Below are 20,171 nucleotides of genomic sequence, written 5' to 3'. Positions count from 1 at the left end.
ATCCTGCTCTGCTTTCTGTCCTATTTGCTGCTGTGCTGCATGTCTCCTCCCCAATTTGCTGCAAGCCACTCGCAGAAGTTGCCCTGACCACTCGTAGCATTCATGCCACAGACTGGCCACCCCTGGTGTAGATGGTGAGTAATGGATAATACTTCCCTATGCAGACAGTTGGGCAAGATAATTTTATAAAATCTTGCAAAATTTTTTTTGTAAAGTATAAAAATACCACATTGGCTAATTTTGTCCCTCCTCCCTGATGTGCATATTTCTGTGCTGGCCACTCTGTTGAAGCATGAGACCAGGTTAGGTGGTAGGCCATGGTCTGCTTTGTCTAGTCTGCTCTTTCTGTACAGTATAGCTGTCGTGTTGTCTGCAGCACACTGCATTACTTACTTAGTAAGTATCGGTAATGAATGTTCTTGGCACTTTCAAATTTCAGAAGATTGTGACCATCTAATTCTTCTCTGAGACAGTGACTTATGGGGCCTTTTTACTTTGACACATTGTAATGTGTTTGTCTCTTATATGGATGGCTTAGAGGTGGTTATCTCTGAAATCTGATTCCTATAGGCAGTAGGCTTCACTGTTGATGTTTTAGCAGTCAGCCGTAATGAGTATGTTATTGACTGAGGTACAGGACAAGGCATACAGAGTATGGAGGCCACATACTGCAGAGCACTGCATAGTTGCAAGCAGGAGTCTAAAATATCCATTTTCCATTAACCGTCAGATAAGTTCTGCAAAATCAGTGATGTTTAAGGAACTGTCCAGCTGCACTGATGTCCCTGGCTGTTGGACTACAAGAAGAGGTTAAAAAAGACTAAAACAAAACCCATGAATTGTTCATAATGTTCAAATCAGAAGTGCATTTTAGAAGAATCTTGACAGCTTGGCTGGAGCTAACAGGATGAAGTTCAGTGCTGAAAAATGCAAGGTAGTGCACCTTGGGAAGAATGATCAAAAATATAAATACAAAATGAGTGATGCCTGGCTGGAGGGCAGCACTAATGAGCAGGATCTGGGAGTCTTCATAGATCAGAGATTCAGTGTGAGTCTGCAGTGGGATGCAGCTGCACGAAAGGCGAATGTGGTTTGGGCTGCATTTATAGAAGCACTAGATGCAACACCCAGGAGGTGATGGTGCCTCTTTACTCAGAACTCATTAGGGCTCACCTAGAGTATTGTGCACAGTTTTGGGCTCTACATTAAAAAAAAAAAAAGACATGGAGAAGTTACAGAGGGTCCAGAGAGGGGGCAACATAAATGATAAAGGGCTTTGAATACAAGTCATATGAGGAGAATTTGAAGGAAATAGGCATGATCTGCTTGTAGAAATGGTGCTTAAGAGGGGACATGATAGCAGTCTTCAAATATTGGAACAGTTCCATAAAGTAGGAAAACACCTTTTCTCTTGCTGCAGAAAGCAGAATATGGACCAATGTGTACAGCTGCAGCAAAATATATTTAGCTGGCTATTAGGAAAAACTTCTTCATTGAGGAGACACCTTGTCTCAGATGTGATGCCAATGAAAATACCCCCTCCTCCCTGCTTCTGCTCCACACCTGCAAATGCACTGGTGAGACTGCTCTGAGCTCATGTCCAGAAGCTGCTCTCAGGTATGCCAGAGACCACCTCTCCATAGCAGCTCATGAACCCCATTCCTCCTGCCTCTGTCCTGCCTGGATAACAGTTGGGCTGGAGCAGCCAAGCTGTGGCTCCCTGTGAGAGGGGGGTTATGGGGGCTGCACAGGCAACTGGGATACTAGTGGTTAGTGACCTACCTTGATTCACTATCAAATCTGGCACTGATATTCAGTGCATCAGTCCAACCTAGCTCAAGAAAGTATGATACTGCATGGATGCAGGTCTATCTTAGACTGGGATCTGACATTTTGAAACCAGTTTATGTTCCCCAACCTTCTGTTTTGCTGTGAGTATAGACTAGTTTCTGACCACCTAAACTGGAAAAGTGCAATGTCAGTACCTAGCACTGGTTTATCAATCTAGAGCTAGTTCTGTAAGTCGCATGTTGTCTCAGTGAATGACTTAACGTTTACCAACTTATTCTGTCTCAAATGAACTTTGGTTCTGCCACTGAAAATCAAGAAACAAAGTTCCCTGTTGTGATTTTTAGACCTACAATGTTCCATTAGTTTGAAATGGTAAGGCGGTGTAAACAGTCCGAATTGCAAGCTGTACACTAGCAGGTTCTTATACTCCTTGAAGAGTGCTAGTTCTGACTGGATTTGCATACCCAAATCCTTTCCCAGCAAGCAGAACTGAGGAATTCATGACTTTTCAATAGGACTTGTTAATTTTATTTTTAGTGCACTGTGAATATTTTTATATGCTTGCAGTGCTAATAGTATGGGGGAAAACTGTGGCGGATCTCAGAGTCATTTTATTGAGGGTCAAGGAGCGAAGTATTTTTCAAATGTGCAGACTGTGGGGCTGTTTATTTGCAAGTCAGGAGATGAGCCTAGTGGCAAGCACCATTAGACAGCTTGTTTTGTGCCAGAAAGCTGTTGAGCTGGGAACACAAAGCCTGAAAAGTAGTATGTATTAGAGAGAAAGCTGCCAATCATAATGTACAGCATTGTAGGTAATAAAGGAAGGTACGAGTTAAAATACTGTATTATGACACTCATGAGGAGCTTCCCAGTCCTTTCTAACAGTTAGTTGAGTTGGAGTTCTGTGCTGCCACATGCAAGTATTGCTACTCTTTCAGCAAAAATAAGAAGAAAAATGATTGTCTATGCATGAAGGAACAAAGAAAGGTGGGCAGAAATCTGTGACCCTTTGAATAATTTTGGGGGGGGTGCTAACCAGATGTAGGGAATGTTAACTGAATACTTGTGCTAGGCAAATATATTAAATAGTATATCAAATAAATGCAAACTTGGGTCTACAGTGGCGTATGGCTAGTATATCCATTCAGAATGACTACTCTACATATAGTGAATAATGAACAAAGAATCATTGATTATGGGGAATAGCACTAGGAGCTGCTGAGACATCTGAGACAGGATCTAGATAACTATGTCTCCCTTAGCTAGGTAAGATGTTGATCCTGCAGTGTCAAAACAATTGGTACTTACAAATAAAAGATGTAATTTTTGGGTCTCCATAGTAAATGTGAACACATTCTGCTCAAAACACACTGTAATAAAAACAATTTTCATGCGTGTTTGATTAGACTCCCTTGTTAGCTGAATAAAAGCTTTATTTATTGTTCTTACTTTCTAGCAGACTATTCATAAAATCATGATAAACTGACTTTCCTAGAAAAAACAGCTACAGCTAATAATTCTTGAAGAAACATTTCACGTTTCTTACCAAGCACTTAAAAGCTAAATGAAAAAGCTGCATTTTGATTGATTTTGTACTAAAGTTGGTATTGATTATGCATTTAGAAAGAAGGCACTTTAGAAATGAGGGTAATTTTGAAGGGATGTGACAATTTCACTACCTAAATTGTTCAGGGCACAAGAATGAACATATTCTCATTTATAATTTTTATAGTTTTATGGCAGGTTGGACCTTTTTAAGGTGTGATAGTTAATTTGTACATGTAGCCGGTCTAAATTAATTGCACGGTTAATCAGGTAATTGTGTAATATATATCACATGTAGAGGTGACCAAATAGACTGAAATCCTTGGCAAAGCTTTTTTGTAGATGTTCATGTTGCAGGAGTATGACCTTTTTGTCTGAGGATCTCAAAGTGTTTGGCTTTGATAACCATTTCAACTTCCCTACGAGGCAGGAACAGTCCTTTTTGTAGATGACTAAATTGTGATGATGAGGCTTTACCAAGATTTTGTGGTGAGCAGGTTATGCAGATTAGGCAAATTTCTGCCCTGCTTTAGGAGTTGGGAGATGCTACCCCTCATTTGGTAAGAGATTTTTCAACGGATTTGATAACCTTTGCTCAGCAAAATATTTTGAATTAATTATGGCTTGGTTAGGCACTGAATTTCGTAAATGTATTGTATAGTATTATATACACAAACTGCTAGGTATACAAGAAAGCTATGAGTTCTTTTGTAAAAGAACTATATACTTTACCTAACCAATGAATTATTTTCAATCCAATGATGCTGTTTCATCAACCCTCTCCCTCCAACAACTTACAACTTTCAATTTCTAGGGTGCAGTTTTGTTCATCCAATGGGTATCTGCGTAGATCCATCATGCAAGCTGCTGTTGTTGTGATCCTGTAAGAAGAAACAGTTATTATCACAGTACAAATCCATGAGGATGATGCCAAATATCTGACTATTCGAACAGAAAGGTTTGTTTTTTTTTTTTAATGCATGGTAGTCATATAACCCAGCTCCTGGTGTTTTTCAGAAGAGTGTATAACACACAGTTTGGTATGTTGGATAGCAGTAGATCCATAAAATGACTCTGTTTTATATGAAAATGCACTATGTAAAGATTCTTATTTAAAACTAAAACTGAACACACAAAAGGTCTGTGCGATTTTTTGAAGTGGTTGTCAGTGAGCATTCTACTTGGGTATGTTATTTAAGATCCTTTAGACTTAAGTTATCATCATTTCCATTCATGCTTTGTAAATATAAGTTAAGGTACAGTCTTGCATAAGATGGCATGTGATATCATTGTTTGTCTGTGATAAATAGATCCAGCTATCCCCAAAATGGAACCATGCCATCCAAAGTTAATATACTATAACATAAAGATAGCATTCTCTTCAAACAACTGATTACTGTGATAATAGCCTTGATATAAGCTAGATTCTCCATTGTCATGCTCATTTATGTAGTCCCGTAGAAGCCATTGCTTATGACCAGACAAAATGTTAGTGAGACAGTGATTGTTGCTATAGGGAACAATCTTGTATTTTCAGGGATGTAAACTAGTTGAAACAGTAAGCTTTTTCAATTTCATAGTTGCCTGGTTCTATGATAGACAAAGAATGAATCTTTATCTCTAAACTTGGGGGGCATGTTTGAAAGTTATCAAATAGGAAATGGACACAGAAATGAAATGGTAAAATGCCAAGATGCAGCAGTGAAATAGGTGATGCTACTCAGGTTGTCTGCTTTGTGTTGCCAGTACATTTTACGGTGCCGTGCTAAGGATGATTGCTTATGTTTATGGGTTTTGGGGTTTTTTTTGGAAAATGAAACATTGCTGCTGTAGCATTTGTCTTCTTCCAATATGGGCTGATATTCAGTAATTTTACTTCTGAGAGCTTTTTCTGGTAGATAAGTTTTTGTGATTACAGGGAGCTGTCTCCTTTCTTTGAGTTTTTAATTCAAAGTCAAGGAGGTTAGGAGAGCACTTAAGCAGATGCTTAACATTCAGTATATGAAGGCAATGAGACTAATGTCAATTGGAGAACTAGCCATGAGAGGCTGATCTAGTTCAAATCCACCCTTATCCAGAGACTCTTTGTCTGATCTTGGAAAAGTCAGATAAAATAATGGTTTCACAAGTACTGAAGTTACACAATACATTTAGACCACACTAAATCGGTGGAACATTAAAGTTAGAATGTGCTGTGAGCAGTCTCACCTTAAAGACTAATACAGTTTCTTGCCTGCACAACTCTGACTTGCCACTAGAGAGCTAGCAAGTGAGTCCTAGTTAGGAGCCAGGACACCTGGGCTCTATCCCTGTTTGGCAGAGATGGGGAGGGCTGGGAGCGATACATTCTGGGATGCTGGAGAATTTCAAATTGATCATTTCATCTCCATGGAGCAGATTAAAGTTAACCTAACATGAGCTAGGTAGCGCAACCAGCGTTAACCCTTGCCTGAAGTGGCATAACTTTGAGGGCAATTAGCATGAGTTAATGAGCTTTAACATGTGGACATTCACATTTTAGGATCATACTAAGGGCATTTTAAGTGTTCTCAGTATGGTCTAAGTGTGGCATGTAACTTCACCCTAAGTCCTATTGACTTGCAATAAGCTCGGGCTCCCAAATTCTTGTCAGTTTGGAAAATGGAAGTTGTTAGATATGAAAATATTACCTATAATCGCTCTGCACTTCTATTTCCCAAGCAAAAAATAGAAATGGTTTTCCTTGACTAACTGGGGCATCATGGGGACAAAATCCATTAATATTATAAGGCATTCAGATACTGAAGTGACTACTGACATAAAAAGATACCATATTTGCTCAAATCTAAGACAATTCTCCCCCACAATCAGCATGGGGGGAGGAGAAAGCTGCTCATCTTAGATTTGCATGTAAAGGAGAGTGAGGGCCAGGTGGCTACTGTGGCTCTGACTCTGATCCTGAGCCAGAGTTGGACCTGTAGCAGCCTCCTGCCCCCTCCACTTGCCCTCTGCAAGTTTTGCCCCCTATACCATCTTCCCCTTCTTACTATAAGGCACAGTTCCAGTTTCAGGCTGGGTTCCCTCCCAAGCACAGAGCACATGGAAACTCTGTCCCCTGCCTGGCCAGTCAGCAGTGCTGACACTTGTACTTCCCAGCATGGGTTGAGATTCCACATGCTGTGCTCCAGGAGGGGACAGAGCCCAAGCAGCATCTGACAGTAAGGAGGCCTGGGGAAGAGGCAGAGACCACAGGAAGCAGGGTGGAAGGGGCAGAGATTGTGGGGAGGTGGGAGAGGGGTAGAGGCTATAGGAAGCTGTGGGTGGGGGAGCCAAGAAGGCTTCCGGGGAAAGAAGTGTGTGTGTGTGTGTGTGTGTATGGGAGGGGTGGAGCAGAGGGTAACCTGACCCCCAACCACTATTTTCTCTGTAGTAGCAGTGGGAGGGGGGAAAATTTAAGACAGCTCTCCAACTATAACTATTGTGGGGGGTGGCATCTTAAATTCAGGGTCAACTTAGATTGGAGTAAATGTGGTATCTAGATATAATACCAATGTGCTGAAAGCTAAGCTGGAATATAAGATGCTTTGCTAAGTAGGGGCAATACATCCTTTTTATACTTAGCCACAACTGTAAATATGTTGCATGCTGTAGTGTTGCAGCATGTTTTTGTGTTGCTTCCAATTTAAAAAAAAAAGGTATTTATGCTATTAACTTAGAAGACTAGGTAGACAGCATGATTATGTGTATTAATCCATCATAGCATCATGGCATATTTTAGATTGCCTACTTCAAGGTGGACTGGGAACATTGTCTTTAAACAAATCATGTTGTTGTTGGGGTTTTTTTTTTTTTTTGGAAGGCTGGTTTTAAGAGCCAAATGTTTTGTATAGTAAACTGTACTGCTTGTCTCTTAGTAGATCTGTGTATTTGTTTTAGAGAAGGCCTAGGACTTAATGGAGGTACAACCTAATTTGTATCATCCCTGTAGCAGAAATAATCTATGCCCAAGAACACTTTGAGACTGCACATGGCAACACTCCATTTTTCTTTCCTATTTGCTAATTCTTACAGTTAACTACAACTGCAAATATTCACATGAATGACAGTAATAATTTTTATGAAGGTTTCTTGGAGCAATTTTTTTATCCTCTCTTGATAAAGTGACCTTGAGGGCAACATAGTTTATTTGTGTTGATCAGTAGTTTTATTTTTAAAAATGTACACAAAATTAGAAGTCAATACAGTTTCCCTGAAGGTGTGGTGATTACAGAACTATGGTGACCAGCTGGATTTCTTACGATTATAGTTTCAGATAAAAGCTAAGTGACTCAGAACTGACAGTTAAGGGAACCTGTGCTCCTGAATCACCTAAAACTCCCACCTTATGCAGTTTTGAAACTTTGTTTTTTACTGTAAAGTTTATTGTTTCAGTAATTTTCTGCCAGTGCAATTAATCCTTTGTTGTTTTTGGCCAATTATTCTATAAGGCTTAGTTTTAAATGTTCCAGAGAACAACTTAATTAATGCAGTGATACAGTAAACTTACTTGTGAAAAGAACATAATTTCATTATAGTATGTATATTGCTGAATGCAATGAAGATTCAGCTATGACTAATACCTTAAAAACTACAAATGTTTTTTATCAGGGCTGTGCGACGCTTCAGGTACTGATTCAATTCGGGGGAGATTCGGCCCAATTTGGCGGCTGAACCTCCAAATCCAAATTGAATCAGGAGACCAATTAAAAGGTCCAAATCGATTCAAGGCTCTCCAGATCAATTTGGAAAAGATTCAGAGAGCTTCGGAGATTTAGGCAGTCCCTGCTCACTGCCCCAGGGACCTGGACCTGGATTCCATGATGGTAAGTAGGGGACAGTGGAGGGAGGGCTAGAACAGGTGAGAGGGGACCATGGGGGGACCCCTGCCAGGCCCCATCCCCTGTCTGCTCCCTTGCCTGGTCTCCCAGCCCCCGCCATCCCTCCATGGCTGCTCTGCACAGCCCCAGCTCCTGGCTCTTTAAATTTGCCCTGACTCACCAGCTTCTGCCAGGCGGGGTGGCGGCAATCCCCACTGCCCTGTGCTGTGGGGCGCTTTGCCATGAGCCCCTTGCCCACTCTCCCAGTCCTACCCAATGGCTGCCCTGCTCGGCCCAGATCCTGGCTCTTAAAAGCCCTGCACTCACTGGCTGCTGCAGCAGCCATCGGGGCTTCTGGGGGCTCATGGCAGAGCTCCCCATGCAGCCTGGGACAGTGGGGGGACAGCAACAATCGCCTCGCTCCCTGGCAGCAGCTGGTGATTGCTGAGCTTTTTTTTCAAAGAGCCGGGAACTGGGCCTGGTGGGGCAGCCATTGCTGGGCTGGGAGAGTGGGCGGGGGGTGGGGCTGATTTGGAGATTCAGCCAATTCAGCAGTGGCTGAATCCCTGAATCAGATTCAGCTGAATCGATTCAGAACAGTGATTTAAATCATCAAATCAAATTGCTGTTCCCCAAATTGGCCAAATCCAAAGCAAATACTAGCCACTTCACACAGGCCTAGTTTTTATCATTTCCTATAGTTTTGTGATATAGTAGTAAGAAACTATGGGTGCTGACAGAAGTGACAGTTTGCACATGATCAGGTCCCTGAAGTGCTCTATAGCCATGGACTTTAAAAATGCCTGATTGTGCAATGATCTGAACCTTCATTACATGAGGATTTCAAATGAAGGCACTCCAAAGTAAGTTCTTTCATTTAATGTCTGTCAGTGTGTGCCAGGAATGGGGCTGGACTGAAGTAGCTCATCCCTGCCCCCTGTGCTATCTTTGGAATGAGGGTGGTGGGAGATGGGGGTGAGGCTCCAATCCACCTGTCCCAACCTTCAGAGCAGGTTGGGCAAACCTAAGATGAGTTCCTGCTGTGCCCTTCCCCCCACTCCCATTCTGAAGAACAGCACTGGAGCTGAGCTGGGAAAGGGGAGGGGTGGGGCTAGGGGTGAGCAGCCACAGACATGCAGCCACTCCAAACTGCACCTTGATCCCCAAAACCACCTGCCTTAGTCCCAGCAACGAATGTCTGTTGGGTCCAGGATATTACTGTAACTCATGGCGCTTCCTGCAAAGTGCCATGGGTTATAGTGTGGAGCTGTACATCTTTCACCATCCTATATTGTTGATTTGGAGACTCACTTAGAAAGGAACACTTAAGCTTATACAGGAGAGGAAAACTTTATCTCACCTTTTTAGCTTTAGTGTTATTTTGTGGCAGTTAGTTCAACATCATCCATCAGTTATTTCTTTCTACAGGAAACCCTTGCTATTCACAAGTTTGGCATTCGTGGTTTCAAATATTCATGAATACAAAACCCACATTTTAAATACACTTTATATGTTCACAGGAGCTCGTTGGGAGCTCTGCGCTTGCTGCTGCTGGGCTTCCACCACTGGGCTCTTGCCACTGCCGGAGTCATGCCCCCACTCCCCTCCCCCAGCCTCCGGGGGCACTGCATTCATGAATACAGACTGCATTCATGAATGCAGTGCCCTATTCACAGATTTCACCATTCATGGGGGATACAAGAATGTATCCCCTGCAAATGGTGAGGGTTGCCTGTATATGTTTTAAATTTATTGCCTTTCATTATTACTGCATGTCCTTTTGCTCTTCTGAGATGAGAACAGATGGACAGAAACATCTCAGTGGCTTCTTTTGGAATGGTTGTTATTTGTATCCTCTATCATACAGGTTGACAATGTCTTTGGGCAGCAGGCTGTAATGATCCAGTTTGGGTCTAAGGCAGATTGATGCTAGGACCTAGCATCTTTCCACTACCTGGCTATGGTGTTGCTGGATACCACTGAAGCCCCCTGGCTTTGTGAACCAGTTCATCGTACTGGATTCAGCCTGCAAGCTGTAAGTAAAGTCATAGAATCATAGAAAATTAGGGTTGGAAGGGACTTCGGGAGGTCATCTAGTCCAACACCCTGTCATGTCTGCAAGATATGGTATAGTATGTATCAGTTGCTGTATTAGGGGACAGTTTTTAATGTGACATGGACTAAGGCTTCCTCCTCTCTTTGTGGCAAGTTGCAGAGTTATTTTTCAGGGGTTTTGTGGCTGTAGTAAGGGGAAATGAATTAGGGTGGACTATCTTGTGAACATAGCTAAATAAACCATGTAGATTCAATGACCTGGGAGGCTCACTCCAGTCTTATGTTCTTTTGTATATTTTTTCTTCCTTTTCTGTTTTTTTTTTCCTCCTTTTTGCTATAACAGCAGCTCTGAATACTAATCAGGCAATCCTTGGTGTGACACCAAGCAGTCATTTTAAGGTAATTAGTTGCGTACTAAGTGCTGTTCATTATTATTCATTTCTACTGAGCCCAAGTGATTCATGAACCACTCTGAGAATTTGACAAGCAGTTTGGGAACAAGATAAAGAAGGAAAGGGAAGAATAAATGACAGGATAATCGTGACAGTCCTGGCTGAGTTCCCTCTTGTGGATGCTCATTGACAACCAGGTTTCAGCGCAAAAGGTAGAACCAGCTGCATCTAAGTTCCCCTGGATCTAGGCAGGCTTCAGCCCCATTTTCTGGTTGAGACCCTTCAGAAACTGTCTATACTGAAGTGAATGCATGACTGTGATGAAATATAGACAAGACTGAGTTAACTTGGGTGCTAGATATCCATGTCCCTGGAGCAAAATGTTGCTCTGAATGGGCTGTAAAACCTGCTTAAGCTGAATAAATCCTGCTTAGCCTATGCTGAGGCTCCTGCTGCTGTGGCTAGGCTGTTAGCAATACTTGAGCTTTAAATCTGAGTTTCAGAGCAGCTTTGGTAAATCTACCTCACCTCAAGTCACACCTGGGGCTTCAGTGTAGATCATGCTCTCAGTTATACTTTCTACATGCATGTTCAGTCTGTGCCTTCTTGAGAAGGGAGATGCTGTCATCCAGCTGCCCTTTGCTCAAAAAACAGTGCAGGTACTCTTATGCATTATCCATTTGCTTACAGAGCTTACAATCACTCTCAAATATACTCAGTTTAACTCTTCAGAGACCCATGAAAGCTAATGCAGGTAGAGGAGACTTTGCAGAGGGACTTCTAAACCAATTCCTCTTTACTCCTAGATAAGGCGCAAGAGATGAACAGATCTAGATGAAATAAAAAACACTTATATGCAAGCCTCTCCCTCAGACTGCTCTTGAGTTTTGGATAGTGGCTCTGGGCTGGAGGGTCAGTTCCCCACTCCTGACCCTTAATCCTCCTGCTCTGTTGATTTTACTGATTGGGGAATTTTCCTTGACTTTTGCAATGTGCTTTCATTAGTTTGTTCAGGGCTGGCTGCCAATCTCTGCCAGCTCAGAAAGCATACTTAGTTTGTGTCCTCTAGATCTCCCCTTTCCAGTAGCCAATTTAGACACCTGGTTTCTTTGTTTCTTCTTTTTTATTGTGGATTTTCTACTGTTCCAATGCCCCTGACTACAGGGAACCTTGGAGGATATAGCTTTCCCTTTAGGCTTCAACAGTCCTATAGCTCTAAGGTGATCTTGTTTGGAGGGACTACTCTTTAGGTTAATGAGCCTCAGTTGTTTCCAGTCTGAAAGATACATGACACAAGCCTCGTAGCAAATGGCTGAGCCAATGATACAGCAGTTTCATAAAATCAACCAGAATTTATATGTTTCACTTGGGCAAATTATACAAACTCATATCATCAGTTACTAACTGCCTGTCAGGAATTCATTCCTTAGCCTTGATCACATCCTTGCAAAGGGTGTCTCTTTGAGTTAGAGGGATGGATGACATAGTCTCAGCTTTATGTCAGTTTCTATTTATTGTCCTCACAGGCAAGAGTTTGTCTCTACTATATTAGGAATTTAATATTACTTAATTACCAATTTACTAAAATAAATATTTGGAAGCAAATGAGAGAGCCTGCTAGGCATGAGTTAAAGATTTTCTTAACTGAAATAGGTCCCAACAGCAAAGTTTTGTTAAAACAAACTTTCACAAAACCTAAGATCAATATGAACAGAGTCGTGATTTCCCTTAAATTTCATTAGAAACAGTTGCTATCATAACAGCCAAGTAAGAACTGTCTCGCAGTTATCTAATATCTTGGAACTCCACAGGTGCTGAGCTTGTGATGACTTCATAAAAAATATAGTTTGAAATAGACTTCACTGGAAGCAGGATCAGATACTGGGTGCGATATGCTATGCTCAAGACATCACAAGAAACTATACAGTCTAAGACAGGGCTGTGCAAATATGTGGGCTGCAGGTAGCGTACAAGTGGTTAATTCATGGTCCACAGGGACTGAAATTCTGTGGTGAGGCAAGTGGCAGAAGTGCAAAACCCTGTGTGCCTACCAGAGCTGCTGTGGTGGCAGGACCAACACCTGGGATGTTGATGGCACTGATGCGTACTCTACAGCAGAATTTCTGGATTGAGATCGTCTCTTGGGAATGTCTTTTGGCAGCAGGGGAATGACAGCAGCATTGCAAGTGTGGAGGGGTTAAAGCCACTGCTGCTTGTCCCAGTGCCACAAGAAGCCCTACAGTCTGGATCTGGCCTGCAAACCTACCTGATTTGGACTTTGTCTAGGTAATATGGCTCTGGACTGGAGAGTCAGCAGACCCAGGCTTTGGTCCCAGCTCTATCACCAACTTTGCATGTAACTGACTGACTGTTAGACTATAACTTCTTCAGGGCAGCTGCTACTATGTCTTGCCCAATAGGGTTTTAATTTCTGCTGAGGCCTTTAGGTATTGCCATAAAACAAATAACTCCTCTATGGACATGTCTACATAAGACAAGTTAATGCACATTAGCTTAATTTAATGTGCATTATGGGCAAATGTCTACATGTGTGCACCCTTAATGTGCATTAAAAATGGCAAAATCAGGCTAATTTGATACCTTCAAATGGAAGTATTTAATTTAGGTGTGATTAGTTAAAGCACATGAATTCACGTGTAGACGTGATCCAGCACTAACTAGTGCCAGGTCTTCCCAGCAACTAGGGGCACATGGCAGTGCTGTAGGGACTTGGCACTAGCTTTAGTGCCAAGTCTTTGCATGTGCAGACACCTTCCAAAAATCATTTAATGCACATTAGCTTAATGCAAATTAAATTTAGTCATGCTTAAATGCATGTGTAGACGTGCCCTATATGAAGCTTCATGCCTTATCATGCAGAATTAATTTATTTTCAACTGAATTTCAGAGATCATCCCCAGGGAGATGGTACTCGTTAACGGGCTATTAGAATTATGTAATTTTCTGTATCTTTCAGTTAGACCAAACAAAACAGAAGCCTTGGGATAGGAAGAATTATTCTGGTACTTTGGATCCTTAAATTTCTTGTTATATTTTTTATTTAGCTAATTATAGTAAAATATAGTAATGGAGCAGTCAGCACAGTGCATCATTTCTTGCTCTCAGGGCCTTGTTGCAAGGTAAATTTAGGTGACTTCTAGAACTCTTAACCCCTGGACAGGCTGCACATTATCACAGTTTGAGTGGCCTAAAGCACTTGCTGTTACTTTTAAATTATGCCATTCCAGGACAGGGTTATCTCCAATCTTCCTAATTTTGTTCCATTGCTATGTGGCCACTTCCCACAGCTATCTGCTGAAGTTGAAGTCCTCCAGTATCCTAGAAAGCAAAGACCCCATCTGATTCAGGGTGAGCGACGACACTGGGGTGCAGCAGGGCTGGGCACGAGCAAGCAGAGCAGCTTTGGAGTCTCCTGCTACTGCTGCCCAGACCGGCTCTGCTCCCTCCATCAGCAGCAGCAGGGATGGACATTGCTTGAGCTCTGGAGAAAAAAGGATCAGGCTCCTCAGAACCCAACAGCCCTGGAGCTCTCTGGGCTTGCTGGAATTAACACAGTGTCTCTGTACTGTGAGAGCAGGGACACCGATTATATCATTATTTGCCTGAGGCAAAAATTAGAAATGGTTAAATTGAGAGGAATAAATCAAGGACTGTACAAAATCAGTGCAATTCTTTTGTTGATTAAAACAAAATCCTTCAAACCCTACAATAACAGAATAAAATTAAAGCAAACTCTGCTCAGCCGCTAAGCAGATCTGTAAGCTCTTTTGAAACAAGCCTCCAAAATCCACAATATAGTAGAGAAGTGCAGCAGTTGAAAGGAAGGACAAGCTGAATGAAATTTGTAAGCAGGAAAGTCAGGCCTAAAAATCTCAGTGAGTAGTTGAAAGGAAGGACAAGCTGAATGAAATTTGTAAGCAGGAAAGTCAGGCCTAAAAATCTCAGTGAGTAGTTCTTTCTCACAATGCCAGATAGTGGTGGGAAATACCTGTAAAAATGCATACCATGGTTAGTTCTATTATTTTCAGAGCAGCTATTCACGTGCCTCAGTGTTGATTTTTTTTTTTTAAATTCTCTTCCTACTTGGCCTGCTGCTGCTTTTTTTTGGTTTTTGTTTTGTTTGGTTTTTTTAGTTTGTAAGCTTATCAAGGCAAAGCACATCACTTCCTATATGTTAGTATGGTGCACACAGTACATGGGACCCTGATACCAGTTCAGGCATTGTTTTAATACAAATAATATACCATATTTTCTTACATACAACACACACTCCCACCCCCCACCCCAATTCAACTGATAGAAACTGGGTTGCACATTATAATCAAGTAAATATAAATACAGTAATAGCAATTTCTGCCAGTTAACTCCTTGCCAGGGGAAAAAGAAAGTAAAACTGTTTTGCATGCAGGGCTCCCTAGCGTCTGGCTGGGGACATTCTCTCCACCTCTTCTTCCTGCCTCCCTTCTCCACCGCTTCCCTGCTGTCACCCAATTCCTTGAATCTCAAGGATCTTTTATCTTTCTTTTTGTTTTTCAAAAACAAGGTGTGTATTTTATTTGGGTGTGTTGTATGTAAGACAATACAATAATAAGATTGGGCAGAAAGGTATTCAAGAAATGTAGGGTTGTCATTACTTATGTTGTTTAATTTTACTGTGTCAATGTTGAAACATGCTGAGGTTCAATTAATTCTGAAACTGAGTAGCAGAGGAGCTGATTTATTTCTTCTTTGAAAAGTTAAGTAAACTCCTTTGTTTTCCAGGAAAACCCATCCTTGCCTCCATCCAAAAAAACACTTGACCTCTGTTTGAATTTTCATTAAGATTTAGATCAGACTTTATTTTATGTGGACTAATTTTCCCATTCTGATTTAGATCTGAATCTCTAAGCACTGTATTTTAATACTGTAACCAGAAATAACCGATTGTTACAATCCAATTATATAAAGCAAAAGCATACCAGATTTGCAAAACTGGTTTTCTTTTTCATGATATCATTACCAGTTTCATTGACAGGAAAGTGGATTCTGTGCTAACATGTAGCAATGATTATTGTTTTTGCTTATGCCTTTTAGCCTTAAGATACAGGTTCAATAATATGAAGTGTAGCTTTTGCTTAATACCTTGTATTTTATCAAAAAAAGCATTGTCAAAAAGCTGTTCCTCCCTTTTCTGTAGAGCAAAAGAAGTAATATTTAACTTGGTATGAAAGATTAAATGTGGAGAAGGTCCATAGCTATCTGATACAAATCCAGTTATGAAATGCTTCTTCCCACTTGGAGAAGAGGCATAAAATTTTAATGTGTTCATGCCTTTTCCTTTAACCAACACTGTATAAATTAAAAACTCATGTGAGGATATGAACTGGTAAAGATTAACTTCTTTTTTATATATCTCTACTGCAGACCTTTGCTTAATTTTCCATTTTAAAATACAATTCTAAAAGAGCATGTTTCATGTTTGAGAATTAGTTGGATGACTTGTGGGGCAAAATTGTGGGGGGAAAAATACTTGAGAGAACTTTCCACGTGATTTACAATATAAAACGTGCCTTTATCTGCACATGCCACATACAAGGCATGAGTTCCACAGAGTTACGGTGAAGACATGAATAAAGAAAAGCCCTAGGAGACTTACCAGGAGACTTGTTCATGGGCAGGAGAACCCCAGGACAGAACATAGGCCTTGAGCCTACAAACATGCAGATGCCTAACTTCATGTACTATGAGTTGTCCTATGGACTTTGGTTGCTGCTTGTGTGCTTGGAGTCATGCAAGTATGTATTTGTGGGCTTAGGGCCAAATAAAATATTTGGTTAAAAAAAATCTGTTTCTTTCAGTTTACATATTGCTTCTCTAGTCTCGCTTAATATGGCAGGTGTCACAAACCTGTTTATGGGGAACCCTCAGAGCCCAGAGTTTTTCACCACTGTGTTGCCTTTTGTCCCAAGGAACAGACTGAGGTTACCTCGGGATAACTCCTTACCCCAACAGGCCTCAGCTCTATTGCTCCCATACCTGACCCCAAAGCTGTGGGAAGAGAATCTCTGCCAGCTCCAGGGGGCCTCTCCTTTGAGTTGTGAAAGCAATCCTACTTTCCATAGAAAAAGCTAGCCTGGAATATCACTTGCCCAAAAATCAGTCTTTCTAAAGGCAATCAGTAAGAGGACAACAGCAACAGCATTCATTGTGTAAAGAAGAAGAATTATACAAGCAAAGCTGACTGCAGGTCTGGAGATAGAAAAACAAAATAAGTACAGCTTCTTAACCCCCTTATCTGCCTACACCCAAGCCATCCTGAGAGTCCTACAATCATTTATGGAGATCAGCCTTCCTTCCAGTTTTACCAACCCTGGCTCTTGGCTGCTGGGGCCTTCGACCCTTATGCATCTTGGGATTAATAAATGATCTCAATACCAATATAGGACGTAGTTTCCTCAGGCCAGATCTAATAAGAGATTTAGTTGTCTGTCATGGGATTTAGGTAGAATTCTGGCATCTAAATCCCAAACTGCAATCCTGTAAACCCCTGTTCAGCTGCCACCTAATTATAGACATACCCAGCCCCCAGAGGTACCTGTCTTTTGAGTCAGAGTTTCTCAGCCATGTAGCACATCTATTTTTGACAGGGCTGTGAACAGCTTGGTACCTAGCTCAAGTCTAAGCCCAGCTAGGATTCAGAAATCTCCTATATAAGTCTCCTGAGGAGTCTAATCTAGCAGGCATTCTCAGAGCACACCTAACATACTGACAGGATCAGGATCCTCATAAAATATAATTGTTGCCACCATATTCCTTTAAAACATGATTGGACAAAGAGGTTACCCCCTTCCTTCCTGTATGTAGTCTGGTGGTTACAGCAGTTGCCCACTATCCAATTCCCATCTGTGCCTCAAGGGGTTTGATCATACAAGTCCTGCCATCCATACAGGTTCAGGGTATGTCCACCCCCTCCCTATCCCATCCTGCCACTAATCCTGTTAAGTTGTTCCACTGTGCAGAAAACACTTCAAGATTCATTAAGTTAGAAACAGTACAGCATGGGGTATGACTCCAGGGTAGGAGGTAGAGCACTTATTGGGGAAGGGTGAGGCTGTGAGTTCAGCACCTGTCTATACGTTTTATCCGGTGACTGCTTAATATTAAAATATGAACAGTCCGCTCCTTAGTTCATTAAAAGAAAGATGCCTCAGAAACTACCTTCAACAGAGCTCTGAGATGTGGATCCCCAGAGAATGGAGTTATTTCCCTGAAATCTGAATAAACTCTGAGGGATGGATTTAAGATTCTTCCAGTTCCCCTGCATTTCCTATTGGTTAGCTATAGCATTCAGTTCTAGCAAGACAAATGTATTGACTTAAGAAAGCTTCCTTTTTACTGTGTGGGCTGTTTTGGATCCCATGCTGAGGTGCCCAAGTTGCTGCTACAGGTTACCTTTAAACCTTTTTGAATCTGTGATGTCTTATGCCATCAAAGTTAGAAAAGTTTCAGAGCCACCACAAGTTAAGACTAAATGCTGTCTCAGACTTGCATAACTGTGAGTTGCTACTTGTCACCTTCCCTTCATTTCTGTCTTCTCAGTTCAGATATACATTCCTGTGGCTCCTCATTTTATTGCGGTCTTCCTTGTCCAGCCTTCTAGCTATGAATCCTAGCCTTCAACCTTCCTTAGCTCTTCATCCAATGTCAGTCTTCCTCACCACCTCCAGCAACTGTAATCTCACTGTCTGCTGCTCTTACTGGCTTCCAGTCCCAATTTCTATGGTCTGCCCTATCCTGGTTTTCCTCATTTCAGCCCAATCTCCTTGTCAGTCTTCGTGCCTTGTCTTCTGTCCTTTGTACTTTCATCTAAGCAGCAGCCTTCACTACTTCATCACTGCTGGATGTCAGCAGCGAGAGAACTTTATAGACTAAAAAGATAGATAAATAGCTAGATAGATCTCTCTCTATATCTTCTTACGTAGTTAATCTCTAAGGTACATATCTAGTCTGCCTTCTGCCTTACTTCAGACTAACACAGCTAACTATTTTCTCACCAGGGACAGCAGAGTCCACTCATAATTTTCATGCATGGTGCTATAGTAAACCACAGTGATTTCAGGGAAAGTCCGGCTCAGCACAGCACAAGAATGAGCCCTGGATGCAGGACTGGATCCCACCCACCACATTTTAAGTTACTGCCCTGAAGCATGAGGACATTAAAGCATCTTTCAAAAATAATTGTAAGAATTTTAGCATGCACAAAATGTGTTTTTCCCCGCTAACCCTCATTCTGGGAGCACTTCAACTGTTGTTGAAACTTTCAAAAACGGTCATTCTGAAGCAGATATCTGGCATAGAAAATTTCAGCTCAGCTAATTAAAGTTTTACAATGCCATATGCAACTGAAATGGAGAAGGTGCTGTCAGAAGGTGAAAAATATCAGAAGCTGTAGCTGGACAGTGTCAGAACCAGAATTGAAAAGGATGCTGACAACACAGAGTTAAAAAAAGAAACCAGTGTGAGCGTGTAAGTGGAAAAACCCCAGAAAGCCAGTACGCATGTCCAAGCATGCCCCACACATGGTATGAGGTAATTTGAATTGGCAAAGCGCGCATACCCGGTCATGTACTAGGCATTATGTAATCTAACTAGAACTTTCCATAAAGAGAACTGTGTGACCTGGAGAATATTTAAACTAGCGAGTTTCTGCCCACAGTGGAGACCAGACCAGATCTGAGGGGAGACTAGCTCAGGAAAATTAGAGAGACCAGGTCTGTCAGGAGGCCGGATCTGACAGGAGGCAAGCTCTCACAGAACTCTGGTTCGTATAAGCCCAGAGCTGTCTCACAGGCTGGCCACTTGTAATTGTCTCAGCGCCACCGTCTGTCCCAGCGTACCCCATCCTCACACACACTCGTCTTCATTTGTCTGTCCGCTGCTGTCATGTCCCAGCGTACCCCACCCTCACATACGGTTGTCTTCATTTATCGCTATCATTGTAACCAAGCCTGACCTGAGCTACACTACCATCCTCTGGTGGTGTAAGTAAAGAGAAAAATAAAAAGTTTTTTCCAACCATACAGGTATCGACCACCTGACTCCTCGCCGCTAGCCCCAACCTGTCCAATCATGCCGGCCTACACCGTGATGAGGCAACTTGGTCGCCACAGACAGTTACACTGTGGTGCAGGTTAACTCTAATACAGGGAACTGAGAATGAAGTGACTTCATGAAGAAATTAATTAATTGCCATGGGCCGTCTTGCTTTTGTAAACTTTCATTTATTTCAGTTTGTTCTGTCTCATTTTTCTTTTATTGCTTAGTAGGGAAAGAAAATGGACAAACTAGATAAAAAGAAAAGCAATTGTTTTAATGTTGTATAGTTTGGAAGTACAGTGGAAGAGCTTTTGGAGCAAATGCTATCTCACAAAGGGAGATATGATATATGTACTTTAGGTGAAAAGATGGGGGCGTGGAAGAGAAGGTATGGAGTTAATATTCTCTCAGCCTTTCCTCCCTCTTTAGACTCCTTAACTTTTGTGAATTGAGTGGC

General features: G+C 41.7%; 1 protein-coding gene across 1 annotated transcript in view; it reads right to left on the bottom strand.

Annotated features, from left to right (window-relative positions):
- The window catches only part of GABRB1 (gamma-aminobutyric acid type A receptor subunit beta1), a 309,720-nt gene that overhangs the window by 54,173 nt on the left and 235,376 nt on the right, over positions 1-20,171 (bottom strand). Inside the window, exon 5 of the mRNA XM_090035876.1 lies at positions 4,135-4,217. Coding sequence (XP_089892002.1) covers positions 4,135-4,217 — 83 coding nt within the window. The remainder of the gene's footprint in view (positions 1-4,134; positions 4,218-20,171) is intronic.

The sequence above is a fragment of the Crocodylus siamensis genome, chromosome 2 (assembly GCF_052110815.1).
Source record: "Crocodylus siamensis isolate JL-2025a chromosome 2, ASM5211081v1, whole genome shotgun sequence".
In the NCBI taxonomy this organism is placed as follows: Eukaryota; Metazoa; Chordata; order Crocodylia; family Crocodylidae; genus Crocodylus; species Crocodylus siamensis.
The sequence above is the reverse complement of the archived record's forward strand: the minus strand, read 5'-3'. Positions and strand labels throughout refer to the sequence as shown.